The 18,177-nt window shown below is 38.9% G+C and overlaps 1 protein-coding gene across 2 annotated transcripts; it reads right to left on the bottom strand.

The window, feature by feature from the left end:
- Positions 1 to 2,321: 2,321 nt before the first annotated feature.
- Positions 2,322 to 17,751, bottom strand: bmal2 (basic helix-loop-helix ARNT like 2). Of its 2 annotated transcripts, none has more exons than XM_029434428.1 (17): positions 17,401 to 17,751; positions 11,547 to 11,673; positions 11,384 to 11,443; positions 11,237 to 11,278; positions 10,921 to 11,078; positions 9,751 to 9,830; positions 9,438 to 9,530; positions 8,355 to 8,472; positions 7,936 to 8,085; positions 6,770 to 7,013; positions 6,394 to 6,500; positions 5,420 to 5,570; positions 5,240 to 5,310; positions 5,006 to 5,117; positions 4,775 to 4,865; positions 3,799 to 3,898; positions 2,322 to 3,680 (listed from the first exon to the last, which is right to left on the bottom strand). In XM_029434428.1, the coding sequence occupies exons 1-17, from the start codon at positions 17,456 to 17,458 to the stop codon at positions 3,523 to 3,525; spliced, it is 1,920 nt and encodes a 639-aa protein (XP_029290288.1). In that variant the 5' UTR covers positions 17,459 to 17,751; the 3' UTR covers positions 2,322 to 3,522. The 2 variants fall into 2 exon arrangements, with proteins under 2 accessions (XP_029290288.1, XP_029290287.1); XM_029434427.1 differs by having other exon boundaries at positions 11,547 to 11,676; positions 17,401 to 17,458.
- Positions 17,752 to 18,177: the final 426 nt, after the last annotated feature.

Here is an 18,177-nt window from a genome sequence, read left to right as displayed (position 1 = left end):
TCAAAACATAACGTTCTTTACCTTACAGACAGAAGCAAAACATGTGACCTTCCAGCAAAGTTTATCACTCGGTCACCACCGAATAAACTGAAGTGGAAGCAAAGTTTTAGCTTTCTGGGGAAATTACAGCCACACCAGTGCAATGATTGAACAAGAAGAATGGGAACAAATACAAAAACAGAATACAAAATGGACTTGTTGCCTTTAAAAAAGATCAGCCTGTGTCTATGGCACGACTCCGTAGCTCTGCTTGTTTGGTTAGGTAGTGAGTGAGTTGCTGAAGCCAACATGTACAAGTTTCTGCTTCATTCATGATGCGCACAGTATGCTTCAAGTCAATCCAATGATACATTTTCGCGCTCCTCTCAGTCTGTGGAGGCCGCCAAGTGTCCGAGCAGACATGTCCAAAGGCACTTCGGACACAGAGTTCAGCTGCTCTGTCCACTGGCTCCTCGTTATTCAAGCATCAGAGATAAAAGAGTGTTCTTCATGATTCACAACAACTTTTCAAGATTTCTTATTAACAGTCGTCCTCACGAGAAGACTATAAATCGTGGCCTGAGACACCAACATGAGAAATGGCATGGCCTAAAAGCGACACAGTTCCATATATTGTATATTTGGGCAGCAACACAACTGCTGACTGGTTTGGGTTCTATGACAGAGGGTAAGACACACATTAGAGCTGCAACGATTAGTCGATCAGCAGAAACTAATCCCCAACTATTTTGAAGATTGATTAAGTAATTTTTCATGCTAAAATGACAGAAAATGCTGTTTCCAGCCTCTGAAATGTGGAGACGTCCTGCTTTTCTGTTATTTTATATTTATATATTTATATCTCTGGGTTTTGGACTGAAAAAAAGACATTTAAAGACATCACCTTGGACTTTGAGAAACTGGAATGTACAGTTTTTCACTATTTTCTGATATTTTACAGACCAACAGATTAATCTAGAAAATAATCTAGAAAATAATCTGCAGATTAATTGATAATGAAAATAATCGTTAGTAGCAGCCCTAACAGATATACAGTCCAAAAACTTTGGACAAATGTTTAAAATTATGTTAACATATACTGACTTTGCTCTTTTCATTTCACTCCCTACGGAGACTCCATCAATGTACAACAACCTAAATTATTCATTTGATAAATGCGACATACAATCAAAAAGGTATCAAATAAGCACAAAATCAATGTGTAAGTGCCGACTAATAATGTCACTGGATTTGTATGTGTTCTAGTTCTTTTCACAACAGGGTGCATAACAACCAAAGTGCTTAGATTTTTTTAAATAAGCCAATAAAATCATTAAAAAACATCAACATTATGTCTGTGTTATTTGGCATCAGCAATTTTTCTTCTGCCAAGATTTTAAATACAATTATGTGACAATAATTGGGAGTATATATATATATATATATATATATATATATATATATATATATATATATATATATATATATATATATATATATATATATATATATATATATATATATATATATTTTTTAACCTTAAATCAACTTATAATGCCATCTGGCTGCTACATGACTGAGCAGTGGGTCACCAACATATAAATCATCACATGATGGCTGTCAATGTTCTTAGTAAAATCCAAAATGGTAAAAACAAAAAACTCTACATGAGGTAAAATTGCAACACGGGTCCACACAACTCAGTGACCCATTCAAGTTCTCACCAAAGGTGATATTATAAGTCAGCAGTACAGTCTAACGCCTCCTAAAAACTTGGAGTCATGCACGAGTTGGGAGTGAAAATAACACAGAGTGAAAGTAACCTACATAAAATGTATGGAATAAAGCTCTGCATAGAATAATCCCTTAATAAATGTATACTAGGGCTGTACAATATATTGTTTTTTTGTCAACTTGGGCGATAAACCCATCGCGAAAGACTGCGATATTGCACTCAGAGATTTCTTGAGATAGTTGAAACAGTATCAGTAGAAAAAAAATCTATTATTTTATTCTAGTAACTATTCTTTTTATTTTATTTTATTAATATTGGTGCCTTTTTGTGTTTCAGTTCAATGTGTAAAAAAGAATTTTGTATAATAATTTCCTGTCATCTTTTTTAATTCCACATGCTATTTGTTGTATTTTAGTAAAAGCAGCAGAAAGGCAGAACTGCATAAACTTTTATATGCGTTTATTTAACGCAAGCAATATAGCTATGGTGATATTCAATAAAGTTATCACATATCTTCCTTGTGTCGTGATATATATATATATATATATATATATATATATATATATATATATATATATATATATATATATATATATATATATATATATATATAATGTATGCATGACAACGTTGTGTGCTTCTTACAAGCACATAAACACATGAACATGCCTTTTGAAAGACTATCCAACTGTATAATTGTACAGGTAAAAAGAAAAACAGCTAAGGTTTACCTGGAAGATTATAAAGCTGACTAAGTATAAGAACACAAACGCACAGGTGAACCACTACAGACTAGTTACGAGAAAAGTATGTAGGGCAGTATTTAAAACCTTAGACTGGAGGACAAAATACTGGTAATTACTAAGAACTGTCCGTCTATGTTTAAATGGGACGGCTCTGTTTCCATCACATCAGTTAGTTTTCACTTCTGCCATCGGACTCTGAGATCAAACATATTAATAAAATGTCATAGATGTAAAATGGGTTTGATGCTGACCGCGGCCACCAGCGCGTCTAAAGTGGCGTTTCACTTTGCATGGAGTGGTACTGTAGTGTTCAGAAATCCATAGCAGTTCATGAATGGTCAACTATCAAAAACGGGCTGCTCTGATTTCTGGCAAGAAATTTAAATGTTTAAGACAGCTATGGCTTGAAGACATGGTGTTTGCGATCTCATACCAAATCCACACATATACAGTATGTTCAAGTCAGTGTTCAGGTGAGCAGGCTGCAGGACTGTTTCCGTGGAAAATGTTCAGATACTGACAAGAGAAAATCTCTGAGCGGCACACCATTAGGTGACTCTCAAAGTTCGAGGTTATGGAAGTGTGGTCTGCCGTGGTATACTGGCTACCTACGGCTTGGATCCTGAGGGGTCGCAGAGATGGGCCAGGTTGTCAAGGTGTCGTCCTCGCATTTTCATTAAATATACAGTACCTAATGAAATTACAACCTTAAAAAAAAAAAATATCCCGATGTATATCATGTCACTGTCAATTGTGTTCATGGCTTCTTCAACCTTGTGAGAGGATGACAGTAGATGTGAGGAACAGCGTTTTAGGGCAGGCAGACCGCTGTAAGGCTTTAGAGGTACATCCTCCTGACGAGGGAAAGCATGTGTCCCTTATTGTCGTCGATCCCGCTCCCCGTTAGAGTAGCCACACAAAGACTACACAGCTTATGTGGCAAAACTGAACAAATAAATAAAAAAAGTCCTTTAACAAAAAGGAATGCCGAGTCTTAGAGTGAGCTTTCAAGCTGTTCTCATCACAAATATGATGGTCCAAGTGATTTTCTGTGTGCAGATTCTATAAAGACCAGTGCATCTCTTCAAAGTCCACAGCCTCACCCAAGTTTGTGTCTGTCTCCAGGAGGCTCATGATCACTGCCATGGCTGCTTCATCACTGCTAAGACTACTAAGGCCCGGTCCAACCACGTTGTCCAAATCCAGCTGGGAACTCTCCCCTGAGGTAAAATGGGGTGAAAGAAAAATAGGAGGTATTGGATTAATAAGAGAAGAGGATTAAATATGGTTCTATATATAATTTATAAATAAGCGCATCAACAGAAACAGAAACGGTACCCATGAGTGATTCTGCTCCTGAGAATGCAGCTCCTTGGGGATCATCCTCTGAACTGGACTTTCCTGGAATCTCCATGTCTGTTGCTTCTCCATTTGGCACCTAGAGACCAAAAGAGGAACAAATTATAACTCTACTGTAGCAGCAACATGGCAGGAGTTAAGTCATGAGGACACAAAAGGAAATAATCAAATCTGTGCAGGCTAAATTATGCTTTTCAATCATTGGAGGAAATTCACCATCATTTACACATACAGCAGTGAATGCATCACATTATAAAAGGAACATCCTTCCCTTACTGTGAGACATTTAAACAAAGGAGGCAGCCAAACCACACAACCAGACTGAGCTTCTAGTGTCCAAATGTTTGAAACATGTTTCTCTGCTCCCATATTTGCAAACATCTTCTGCAAGGTTTTATCAAAACTAAAAAACAACATAGAAGGTATTTCAGTAATTAAATAAGTTGTTTCACTGAATGTCTGAACTTTATGCGTGTAGTAAAAATAATACTCTAATGTGTGCACTACACACCTGTAAGCATATATATTAATTACACTTGGGACAGTTTCTTATCATCAATTGCATTCAGCCATTTCGGACTAGAGTTGACCGATATATTGGCGAACAATAAAACAACAACTGTTTTGATATCGATAATTTGTTAAAATGATTTTTCATGCCAAAATGCTGCGTTCAGCCTCTCAAGTACAGAGACTTCCTGCTTTTCTGTTTCATATCTATTTAACTGAATATCTTTGGGATTTGAACTGACAAAACCAGACATTTAAAGACATCCCCTTGGACTTTGAGAAAATAGATTGGACATTTTTCCCTATTTCCCTATTCGATGAATCTAGAAAAAATAATCGTAGATTAATTGAAGACGGCATTGGACTGGGTCTGAAAAGCTTTATGCAGTTTTGTGACTGCGACAGATGCACCAATAATCAAAGATATGAAGGTTCAATGACTTACACTGTTGCTGATTTGATTGTGCATTTGTGGACATTTATCCTGTGATAGAGTGAACGGGCTGACGCTGCCACTGGAAGGTGATGAGTTCATCCTAAAGCAACACAGACACAGATCAACTTAAAACTGCACAAAGAAACATCGACCACACAATTTGCAATTTTAGATTAAAAAAAGACTTGCTGAATCAGAGTTACACATCTCATGTCACTGTTGCAAAAAGTAAGGCCACACCTGTTGAAATCCAGAAGCTCATTGGCGATCTGGGTCCCTATGCTTCCAGCATAAATCATAGCTCCAGGTGTGGTGGAGATGCCGGGTATAACTGGAAGGGACTTCTTGACATCTTGTAACAGAAAAAAATGGTTACAAGTGAAATGAACAGACGTATGCTTTTCGGTGTGCTATGGCTACACAATCTGAAAAGGGGATATCAATGAGATCATATCTTTATAGATTTTAACTGACCTTCCGAAGTCTTGGAATTGCTTGAATGTTCGGACTTGTTTCCCGACCGAGTGGCTCGACTGTTATCAAACCTTGTCACGGGAGGAGAACACAGATGAAGCTGTGATTAATATACTGCGTATCCATCTCAGGTACAAAGATATCTAGTTAATGCACGAAGGGACTGAAGCATATACTCACGATATAACTGTGTTAGTTGACACTAAGTATTCTACTTCTTTGGTCCAGGGGTTTACAAAACTAAACCACTGACTTTGCAGAGTGACGAAAGAGCCATATTTAGTTTTGAACTTATAGCAGTTTGTCTCTATTTTGTCTTTACTCCGCAGCACTGTGAAAGAAAACAAGTGTGAGGACAAGTAAGCGGACTAAACAGAAAATTGAGCATCAGTATGATCTGCTTAAGCGAACCCCACATGAGCAGCAGATATTGAAACATACTGACCAACTTGAATAAACATCAGATGTACAGAAATTCAATAAGTGATTTACCTCCGCTTCAACACTGCAGCTGTATCGTAAATTAAAATGTGATCTAAATAGAGTGCTGCAGGATGACGCATTTTTTAAAAAGGTAGCATTGCCCTGGTTCCTTAGACAAAAAAAGACAAAAAGATTTTTACATTGGATTTTGGATTATCGTATGAAATGACCTCTGTAGCAAACAAAAGGTTTATGATACTTACACGTTTTGTTAAGCAAGATAATTGAAATTAAATCAAATATGATTTTTGAAGAGTAAATGCAATTGCCAGATGTCAAAAAAAGCTTACGTTAGGCTATAAATTAACTACACCACGGTCGCATGACTTAACGTCACCACCACTAAGCTAGAGGTTGACTGTGGTCTCATTTAGCCGCAGCTTCAAATTCACAAGTGGGTTATTAACTGACGTAATTTATGCTGTAGAACAAAACGTTAAAATATCTTAAGCTTGTGTTTCAGGCATCTAACCAAAAACCAATTGACTTCTAGACCAAGGAACCGGAAGTGAAACAATGCTAACTCATTTTGCGGGTTTTAGGACTGATTCCTGTAACACTCTTTAGGCATACATGATTGAAGAACGTAGGTATCATCTAAGCAGACATTTAACAATACGTATAAAGCATCCAAGACAATTAGAAGAAAGAGAAACGTATGAGTAATTTGCCTTTTCGATGTCTGTCGGCTAAATGCGGTAAGTCGTCTTGATGGAAGTACTCATAGCATGATGTCCCGAGCAATTCTTGAGGAAGATAACCAAGAATGGTTGTCGCTCTGCAGAAGAAAGAGGAAAAGTGTTAAGAGCATTAAGATGATGTTAAGAGGATCAGTGTATGAATTACTTTTAAACATCCACTGTATTATTTAGAATACTGTATGCTCTCAAATTGTAACAATTAGTTTTTTGTTGATCAGTGTCAAAGATGTTAGAAATGTCAATAGAAGATATTTAAATTGTCTAAATGAGTGAACATTGTGTTAACAAAGCCATGCATCAAGAAGCTACAACCCTCTACCACGCCCTTATTGAAATTCAATTCTACCTTTGGTCGACAAATGTGAATTTTCCATCCATGGCATAGCGTGTGATGAACTCTGTGGGTTTAACACGGACTTCTCCATTAACCTGGGGAGATGAGTGGGAGTGGACGCGTCCCACCGCCACCAGGCAGCTGAAGTGGGAGCCATCTTCCTTGTCTGCCTCGCCCTCACCCTCTGCTCCCACCTGACTGGTAGGCCAGCTGCGCATGTAGCCTGTACAGTGGACCGTGCAGTACTTCTGCGACTCTGTAGGCAAATGCAGACACGAATCACAATATACACAAAGCAGAAACTAAATGCATGTATTCCTTTACACCAGGGTTTTATAAAAGTCCGACACTGTGGGCCCCCCTTCAGACAAAATCCAGACACCTGGGACATACTGATCTTTAGTAATGTCAAAATGTTTTTGTTTTTTATTCGTGTTGCATAATTATTATTAACAAATTCGGTCAGTAGTTTTTTTCTTTGTCTTACTTCTATTTGGGGGATAATCTAACCCCTAAACTCTAGGTGTAGGAACTACTGTTCCCATAATGCTTTTGGAGATGTAAACAGGAAGTACAATGTTTCCATGAATTCAGGGACTTACTGTATTGGTTTACATTTTGGCAAATTGACCTTTGACCTACAGCATCAGTATCACATTATAATATCATATATCACAACAAGAAAAGTTTCTTGTTATAACGTGATCATTATATTGTTATAACGTAAAGTTTTTGAAACTAATGTTAGAATGCAGTAACAGTGTGCGTTGAACTGATTGAAGAATATGGCTCATTTACACAATTTGATTAAGTTCATCTTCATGCTTCGGTTGAGACATGGCGAGATTCTGCAGTTATCGAGCAGAGTGTATAATATTGTGATAAATATGCGTACAGTAAGAAGGATTTTAAAATGCCCTGGGCTGTAGGCTACAGAAGGATGAAGGCTCCATGGATACAAACAACAACATCTCTCTTACGTCCTTACGTCTCCACCTCTGGGCCTCAACTCCAACTCTAACTCACAGTTTGAGAAACTACACTTTACATCAATTCTTCTCGTGAATGGAAGCGTACCTGATAAAGATCATATTAGCCGTTATACATGAAACCAAAGAAATTCAAACCCTGAATGTAGAAAAGTGATCTGCTAAATAAACACTGGATCATTTCCCAACCTTTCTTTTTGGAGGTGCAGGCTTGGAATTCCTTCTCCTCCACTTTGACACAAATTTTGTTTATCTTCATGCGGCAAAAGAATGAGCGGCGTGCGCCTGAACACAGCCGGGCTGCACCGACTGGGAGGTCAGCCTGGACCTGCAGACCGGCTGGAGAAATTACAGGAGTGTTAAATGTGATAGATCTCTCTCTCTCTCACTCTCTCTCTCTCTCTCTCTCTCACTCTCACACTCTCTCACACTCTCTCTCACACACTCTCTCACACACTCTCACACACTCTCTCTCTCTCTCTCACACTCACTCTCTCTCACACACTCTCTCACACACTCTCTCTCACACACTCTCTCTCACACACTCTCTCACACACTCTCTCTCACACACTCTCTCTCTCACACACTCTCTCTCACACACACTTTACTTTTAGCATCTATTAGGCGTTCACGAGGGTATAATTCAGAAGCTGACAGCTGCTCCTTCACTTTTCCCATGTCCTTTGGGTGTATGTAATCAAACAGGCTCTGTCCAATCAGCTCCGCCTGCAGAAAGAACAAACAGTTTCTCAAACTGACCTAAACACGGTGCCCATACTGATGAATAATAAATGTCAAAACTATTTTTCATCTAACACAATTCTTGCTGACAAACAAATTGAACGGCGCACATTAACCCCGGAGCACACCACATATTGTGTGGAGCAGAGAGAGAATATGTTTAGATTTTAGTAACAATGAGGGAGAAAAGCAACATCTCATGTCGTAAATTCTTCGTGAAGGACAGCATATGAATGAATTTAGTCTAGTAACCAAAAATATGAAAATGAGGGGCATCGTGATATACACCGGTATTGACGAGAACTGTGACATTTAAAAAGATGAAACATTGATATCATATAAATAATACACATATTATTAAGTACATAATCCAGTGCCTCTTAAAATCATTTCTGTTTCTTTCTTTTCATACGCTTTTGTACAGTTATACAGACTCTCTCGCCACCTCCCGACACTCGTGTCTTTAGTGAAATAATAATAATAATAATAATTATTATTATTATTATATATTTTTTCAGATATGATCATATTGTTAACGTGAATTATTTTGGCCACAATATTGTGTAGTGAAAATCAGATATTGTGACGGCACTAAATGATATATTTACATTACACTGTGCTCCATCACCCAATGAGAATTTGTATGCAGCAACATTTTTGCTTTTTATTATCAAATCAGTCTCAATCAATTTTTTGGAAAAATGTAAAAGATCTATCAGGATTAAAATATAACATTATTAGCACAATTGTATTATTATACACAAAGATAACTATTTTTTAACCTATTTATATTAACAGAGTAAAGACTAATACTAATGTGCTGAACACTAGATCTGTCCACACGATGCCAAATGTGGTGCCAAGGCAACGCAACCCATCTGGTGTGTCCGGGGTTTACATGATTTTTTACAAAGATGCTGCAGATACAGTAAGAAATCAAAAAGCGTTACCCGACTATAATTTAATATCTTCGTGACGGACTCCGAGACAAAAACGATTTTCCCGCGATCACAGCCCACTACAAACAGGAACCCATCTGCAGCCTGGACAACAAAGAAACAAAGGGTGAAATCCAATGTGATGACATTGTCAAAACAAAAGTAAGATGTTTCTCTTCTATTTATATATAACACCTGGTGGTGGCTTCTAAATACAAAGTTGAAGACATCCTCAAATGATTGACAGGTAATGAAGTACATTTCTTTAAAAGGTACTCTATTGCAGTTCAGTTTCTCACATGAATTGTGTTAATGGTATGTTTACCTTAAGTACAAGGTGCTTGAGCTCCTCGTTGGGAAGGAATGAGGGTTTGTAGTTGGCTTCAGAAAAAGAATTTGCTGAACCTGAAAATCAGGACATAAATGTTACACAGATTTAGGCCATCAGCTGTATCGCTAACAACATCGTTCTCACTAAGCGGACCGTTGAGATCTGCGAACATAACAAAATTGCTAACTAGAATAACTGCCTCGTAGTTGTATGCCTCCGTCATCATTTCTTTCTATTAGATATGTGTGAAATTGTCACAATTAGCATATTAAAACATGTTTTGTGAAGTCACAGTGACTTTGAACACCAATCTAATCAGTTCATCCTTAAATCTGAACTGATTTAAGAAATTCCCTTAAAGCGTTCATGAGAAGGGGACGTACATACAGATCGAAGAACGTATGAAGGCAAATAGTAAAATGATTACCCAAACTGTATACAGACTTCCTCATTCAACTTGAACCTGCTACATTTCCTGTTTAATGAGAAACTATTGTATAGAAAGTGTTCAGTGTGCTCACTTACAATTTTCCCTTCAAATAAAGTGCTTTACAGACTAAACTGTTCGTCTGACTGGTTATTGTGGTGGAATTCAGCCGATGCAAACTAAACCAAAGGGTGGTGAGAAGTAAATCTATTATACTGAAATAAAGATACTTGGTTAAAGAAGTGAGCTCTTTATTCTTGTAAGAATAGGACAACAAAACAGAGTTTCAAACGGTCTATCGTGAAGTTCAAAGTATCAGAGAATACAGTTAGATTATATAAACACCCTGGTGGGTGTCTCTGTTTACTGACAATCGGCAACTACGCCCACACAGCTGATACCAGAGATACAAGAATGTCAAGGTGACCAGAGTGTACTTTCGTCTCTGTCTCTGTAAGTGGGACAAAGACTGGACGAGCATATAGAAAATAAGACAAAGTATGAGACCATTACATTATTTCTTGCCAGATTGATGGGATGTATTGCTGTTACCAAACTCAGCAGTTGCTGCATTAACATTGCACTGGAGAGACAAGGTAATAATCTAAAAGTCCGCTAACAATGATGACCAAAGCTACAAAATTAGAGCCCAAATTGGAATAAACTGGAATTATCCCTTAAGTGAATGCTTAATCAGTGATGACAAAGTCAGGGTAGATTATTTTGAACATTGGTACCTCTGAGAGATTTGAGGTGTTGCACGGCCATTCTGAGCACAGTGAGTTTGTCCAGTTTACGGGACATGGGGTTACAGGTAGGGATCATGGCTGACAGTTTGTCAATGAGATTGTTCATTTTATCCCGCCTCCTCTTCTCAATTTGGCTGTGCGGTTCCCTGGAGAGACATTACATAAGAAAAATCAAGAAGATTCAAAAGGAGTTTTGTCCTTTAACTGAAGCATGTTCTTAAATGTGACGATGAGCATCGTTAAGAGTGATGATAATATAGAGCACAGGAATTGTATAAATGTGTTGATGTCAAATATAACCTACCTGAAGCATTTCATTTTGACATGTTGGTCCTCTCCATCTGACCTGTAGAGCAGAAAAACACATGTTTTAATGCCAAGCAATTCACAAATGCAGAATAGCACAAAGTAAACAGGTCAGCTATGAAAGTCCGTAATTAGCAAACAGTACCCGTTTTGGTCCTCTTCCATATCTTCCATGTCCATATCCATGGAAGCAGATTTTGTATCCCTAGGAAGAAAATTCATGAGTATCAATAGCAACTGGCAACAATTTAGGTCACCGGATTTAAGAGATTTTCTGTAAGCCAAATTAAAGCAATCCTACTACTTACTGGTTGTCTATGCTGCCCTTACGCTTCCGGGGCATCTCCATGCTCAAGGACATGCCAGCAGCTGAGGACGGGGTCATCGGGCTGGGCAAAGACACAGAACCACTTTGTTTTTCCTCAACCAGCACATCTGCTGAAACAAACAAGGCACAATGAGCTCCATCTGACAATAAGATGTAACTGTAATGGTGGCAACACATTCTGTTGCACTATTGCATTTCATGTCTGCACAGGGTACCATTGAAATTGTCAACACCTACAAATACATAGGCATCACTATTGACGACAACCTCTGCTTTAAACACCATATTGACGATCTTTTAAGGAAACTGAAATTAAAACTGGGCTTCTTTTTTGGAAACAAGGCCTGCTTCTCCACCAGTGCTAGAATACGGCTTGTAGCTGCCACATTTTTGCCGCTCTTGGACTATGGGGATGTTGTTTACATGAACGCCTCAGCTCACTGCCTTCATCTGCTGGACGCTGTGTATCATGGAGCTCTGAGGTTCATAACCAACTGTAAACCCCTCACACACCATTGCACACTGTACTCTCTAGTCAACTCGACATCATTATCAATGTGCAGATCTCTTCACTGGTACAAATTCATCTACACATCTAAGGTTGGACTGCTGCCCATCTACATATCCACTTACATATCACACACACAGTACAGCTATGGGCTACGATCTCAGAACTACATCACTCTGTTCGTCCCCTCAATTCGCACGGAACTTGGAAAAAAGGCCTCATCGTACTCGGCCCCCTCAACACGCTGGAACACGCTTCAGCAGGAACTTACGCTGTCCAGCTTGATACCCCTGGGACATTTTAAACTCATTAAAAAAATTCTAGAGAAATCACCTGTCTGTGTTTGATCTTGTCATTGAAAATGCACTTCTATGATGTTTTATTTGACTGTTGCCTCTGTGTCTAGTGTCCTGTAGGTCTGTAACTTGTATGGTGCTGTTGCCATTTGATCAGGTCTTTCTTGAAGGGATAAAGATTCAAATACATGCATTGACAAATCCAGAGCTCGCCCAATCATGATCACAATGTTCTTATTAGGAGCTCACATACAGCCTTGGTGAGCAGTGACTCACAGACTGCATCTGTTACCACCCTTTTAAAAATGGCCCATATCCGCCAACATAGTGTTAATAAAGTGGTGATTTATTGTGTGGTGTGCGCGTGTTAAAATTTCACGTGGTCGCATTCATGCAAGTGCATGATGATCATTATCATTGGTGCCCTGTCGGCACTTGATGACCTACGCACGGCGCGTGATGTGCGTGTACGTAGCGCCGCAGAACTTTTCGAAACAATCCACTTAGCTGTTATAGAGGAGGAGGAGGCTGGTGGGGCGCGAGAGACAACGTCATGATTATGAAAGTGCAGGAAGGGTATGCAAATTAAGACCATTATTCATCAGCATGTAAGGTCATTGATTAATGCCATACTGTACCAAAAACAAACAAAATACTGTATAGAATTATTTTTTAAATATTTATCTCATATTCTTCAAAAGTTTGTCCAAAGTTCGTCGAGGTGTTAAGAATTTGATATTCTCTTAATTCAATGGTGCCATAAATGTTCAAAGTAGGGTCACCTTAAAAGTTACAATTTGCTGATAAAAAAGGTCAACAGCTGAAATCTGCAGAGCATCTACTTGGGCTGCACGATTATGGCCAGAATGATAATCCTGATTATTTTGGTCAATATTGACATCTTTTCATTATTATTCATTGATTTTAGCGTCGAAATATTTTTAATTGCATTTTCTGAAATAAACAGAGCACTGCTTTCATTCCCATGCTGTGCCACATTCCTGCTAATGTTCAATGTTGGATAAAACTGACCCTAAATTTTGTAGGGTACATTTTAAAAGTTAAAAGGCATCAATCTGGTGCACTTTGAGAGCAAAATAAAGAGAATACATAAACAAGATGGTGCTCTAGTAAACAATTTAATCATAAAGATATTGGTAGTATACTGTAGACATGAATAGTGAGGACATGGACATTAATAAACATAACACTTTCAGCCCTACATCTCAACCCAGCTAAAAACAATCCATCAGTGCTACAGAAACCTGAACGCTGTCAATACCTGACTGAACATTGCCGATTGCACACAGGTGTCTTTATTTGAATGCTGTATTTAATGTCAAGTTTTTTACATTCAAAGCATAACAACTATTTATAGATAATTTACTGCAGCAGCAGCAAGACATTATGCACAGAAGAACGCTCCAGCCTCCCTCATTATACAAATACAATCCTCAGGAAACCCCATCACAAACCCAGAATGGCTGATTACCTACACAGCATACTCCGCTCCAGAGTGGAAACATTAACAATGCATCAATGGGCGCCTAGTTATAGTTAAAAGTGTGCGTGCAAGATTAGTGACAAGCAAGTGGAGGTATGCCAGGAATATTGTCAATAATTAACCCCTTGAATGTGCCATTTGTGGAATATAAAGCCTTCAACGATGCCCAATAAAGCAGTCTCTCACGATGGGGCTCAGTTTATATTGCACTATATATTGCAGTGTTTCCCACATGATTTTGTGAGCCTGTGGTGGGTGGACCTCAGCCCTTCTAGAGGGATCCGGCGTGCTCACCCAGGAAAAATGTTTTGATCCAAACTGGCTCAAATGTTTAAAAATAGCAACATTGTATCATCAAAAAGTGGAGATACAAAAACACACTTTTGCTTCCCCAAGTGTAATAGGTGTGGTGCAGCTGCTCCACTTGCTCAGGCGCCTATGAATGGATCAACAAATTAATATGTAACAATCTAAGTAAGAGTTTGAAATAGCACAAGAGATATTTGTCAAGGGATTATGTTTAAAAAAAAACAAAAAACAAAAAACGTTCTTATATGAATATAATAATTTATCTGCAACTGGGCAGAAATATGGGGTTTAAACAGAATGAATAGACATTGGACTCTTTAGTTCAGCCCAACCCGTCTCCCTCTCAGTGTCTCTGCAGCCTATTTTTCTATTCTGGGAAATATGGAGCTGCCATGACATTGATTTAGTCATTGCCTCAGAAGTATGCAAGTGTTTTAATATGTAGTTAGCGGAGTGTGTGGAAGAGAAACTCAAGAGAACGGCTCGAAAGAGACCAAATGCAGCTGGTACCCATGGCACATATTTTGAACTTTGCTCCACAGACCCTGTGACCCAAATAGCCATTAACCGATCAGCAACAAACAAAATTTTTAAACCTGCTCCCCCTGTCAAGATTGGTTGGATTACAGGATTACAGTAAAGGCAACCAGATGACTGGACATCAGGCCATAGAGACATTCCTCTTCCAACTCCCATAATCCCTCTCTCCTGTTCCCACGTGTTCATTAACTCGCTCATTCACTCAATCTATGACTGAGCATCTGCTTCACCTACATAACCTCAAGAGCTGCACTGTATGTCCCTCTCATAGTCACACAGTAACAGCATCACAAGACAAATGTTGATCGGATTATCATATGAAAATTTAATTTATTGGTAAACTGCGCAGTTAAAAAAGGACACACGGACACACGGAGACACACACACACACACACACACACGATGGAGAACGGCTAGAATATACTCTTGTTGCAGCCTCTCAGCATCCTCCATGCTCTCTGATGCTGGGTTGATGTATTCATCAAGACGCGCTGTGAAGAACTGAGGACTCACAGGGACCCTATATACTAATATACTATATTCAAACCCCAATAAGCTCCCAAAACGCTAGCTGAACGCTAGCTGTACTGTAGAAACACGTTTAATAAGTTACTCCATCGTCAGGCATAATCTTAACATAGGGTAGGAATAGGGTATCCACTCGTTATCAATACATTGGCTGTAGGATTCACCGTCAGCCGACGTAGCCTATATCTAACATTCCTCTAACGTAGTCACGTAGGTATTCACGTACTGTATTTACGTAGGTAAGTATTCACGTACGTATTCCGTATTCATGTATGTCTAACGTAAAGTAAATTATATGTAACATCTGCATAACTTATGAAGCACATATTGGGTGCGTTCGGTAACATCAGCGTTCAACAACACACCCCAGCGTAACACAGTGAGCTCTAAACGAATACTACTTATACCTTACCTTATATCAACATAAACCAGCATATTGCCGATATTTTGTATACGTTATGCATTCGTCTGATACATTTTGTATAAGTAAGTGATACGATATCAATAGGTTAGACATGCGTATCTGTATACGTTCACTTTTACGATCGGATCCGATGAAAAGTTGGACGTATTTGGACTCTGACAAATTTTCATATACGCCAGCATACGTTTCTGCCATACGGATGTGTGACGGGCCTTAACCAGCATTATATATTTAGTGAACAGTTTCACAGTATAACGGAGCCTTTACCTGTGACAGAACATTAAGTTGACGGTGTGTTATTTGCAAACATGCATTGTTTAGCTAAACTAAAATCAATTCAAGCACCTTGATATTCAAAAAAGCTCCTCTTTTATTTATTCTAGCTTTATTAGACAGTCCCCGAAAGTTGTATATATCTTAAGTGACCATTTGAGCAATAACAAAGTTAAAGTTAATGACCATGTTGTTAGTTGTATATAACTACCATGCAACACCACTGAGCTTACACAAGTGACAAAAGGCATCGTCTTAACAATGCAAATTACAGCAACTTGACCTTTTGATGCAGGAAAAATATCTTGACATTGGATATCTTAAAAATGTCTACGGTTGCTGATTCTTATGTGAGGACAAACATTTTTAAACTGATCTCTTGATAACCTGAAGCCCATCATTTGTCTCAGATATGTTGTAGCTTGTATCGAATGTTTCCTTAAATCTAATAAATGTCATAAATACAATTAAAATAAAAAAGGTAAAAAGATGGTTCTTCAGCAGTTTACAATGGATTTATGTTTAAACAAGGTAATTTTTCACGCAAAAATGGCTGTTTTCAGATGTGCTGCTTTTCTCTGTTTAATATCATATTAAACTAACATCCCGGGGGTTTGGACTGACCAAGACATTTAAAGACACTACCTTGGACTATTTTCTGACATTTTATAAACCAAATCGATCGATTAATCGATAATAAAATGAATTAATAGTTGCAGTACAACTTTTGTTTATTTCGACAGATGAATTGAAGTTGGTCTTTGACTTGTTGATTTCACTTATTAGAATTAAAGGGCGGCTGAGCGGATTTTGGACATGTAGAGTAACCTTACACTTTGAACAGACACCATGAAGACGGCTCAGCTTCCAGCAGTGCTTCGTCCTGGCTTACTTCAGACGCTCAGGCCTTAACAGCACCGAGCAGCAATGCTGGTGACACACAGTGACACCGGTTCTGTCGGAAAGCACGGGCTGTCAAGGTGTCAAAAATATCGAGTGACAAATTGTCATGGGCTGTAAACCCCCCCCCCCGGTTGATTTGACACCGTTGCTCCGGTAAACAGGCCGTGCTAACATTGCTAAGCTAACATTTGGTTTGGCTCAGTCGCCAGGGTTAACGTTAGCACATACGACGTCGATGTAATTAACGTTGTCATTCATGACAAGCCGAGATGTAACGTTAATCCTATTCTGCACAATACTCTGGCGATATGACAAACAACGTCGTGCAGTGTTATGTTACATAAATGGCGTAACGTTAGAGGGCGAGTTTGCTCTACTGATCTACTGACCTAGTTTTGGAATAGCGCAAAGTTACGGTCAGCTGGTGAGACAACGACAAAAAACAACACTGCGCTCCTCTCTTAATCTTCTGCTTAATCTCCATGCAGCGCATATGTTGGGTCACACAGTGTACAAACTGGTGAATAGGTTTGGTAGTAGTTCAATTACCTGCCGGTTCGCCTCCCACTCTGTCACCGACGCCAGCCGCTGCATTCCTGTCCGACATGGCTGGAGCCGGAGCCGGTGCGCTGGGGACTCCAATGCATGGATGAGGCGGTCGACTACTCCGGGAAGTTGCTGTGGTAATGGGACAGATTGTGGGCGAGCCGAGACGGGGGCACAATCCTCTACAATTGCTATATATCCCCTATATGAAGAAAAACAGAAGGACAGGGCGCGCGATCGTGCACCGAGGTGGCTGTGAGCGGTGCAATCTGGACAGAGTAGAGAACCGGAGGGAAACGATTCTCCGTCTCCTCCTACCGGCGCACCGGAGTCACCGCTACAGTTTCATCGCACCCCTGCAGTGCTCCCACATAGACTATATCTACATGTATATCTATATCTAAACATACAGTCTATGTGCTCCCCAGACTAATTCTCTTCTTTTTTTCTCAAAAAAATCCCATTATGTAATTATAACATAAGTCTTTAAGTAATGTGGTAAATTATAGCGAAATAGTTAGAAATCAAAGAAAAACAGTTTGTATAGTAGACAGAAAAATGCGTCAAGGGAGAGAAAGCTAAAATAAAAAATAAATATTCTTCTTCCTCTTTTTTCTTAGAGTTTTTGGCTGTTGCACACCTGTTTAGTGGTCCATTGCCGCCACCAACTGGACTGGAGTGTGGAACAAGCGATTATGCAGGGGGAAACCCCCTCTTCATTCTTTTAACTAAATCAGTTTATTTTAAATCACCTTATAACTAATTACATTCTGTACAAAT

Source organism: Cottoperca gobio, chromosome 6, assembly GCF_900634415.1.
Source record: "Cottoperca gobio chromosome 6, fCotGob3.1, whole genome shotgun sequence".
NCBI classification, from domain to species: domain Eukaryota; kingdom Metazoa; phylum Chordata; class Actinopteri; order Perciformes; family Bovichtidae; genus Cottoperca; species Cottoperca gobio.
This window is presented reverse-complemented; position numbering and strand designations above follow the sequence as displayed.

What these genes read in the sequence shown, in the direction of transcription:
- bmal2 (XM_029434427.1), bottom strand. Translation starts at nt 17,458, where the DNA reads ATGTCGGACAGGAATGCAGCGGCTGGCGTCGGTGACAGAGTGGGAGGC. An exon ending in CTGCACCTCCAAAAAGAAAG is followed by an intron (nt 7,014 to 7,935) that starts GTTGGGAAATGA and finishes ATTTGCCTACAG; the next exon opens with AGTCGCAGAAGTACTGCACG. An exon ending in AGCCGACAGACATCGAAAAG is followed by an intron (nt 5,571 to 6,393) that starts GCAAATTACTCA and finishes TTTCTTTCACAG; the next exon opens with TGCTGCGGAGTAAAGACAAA.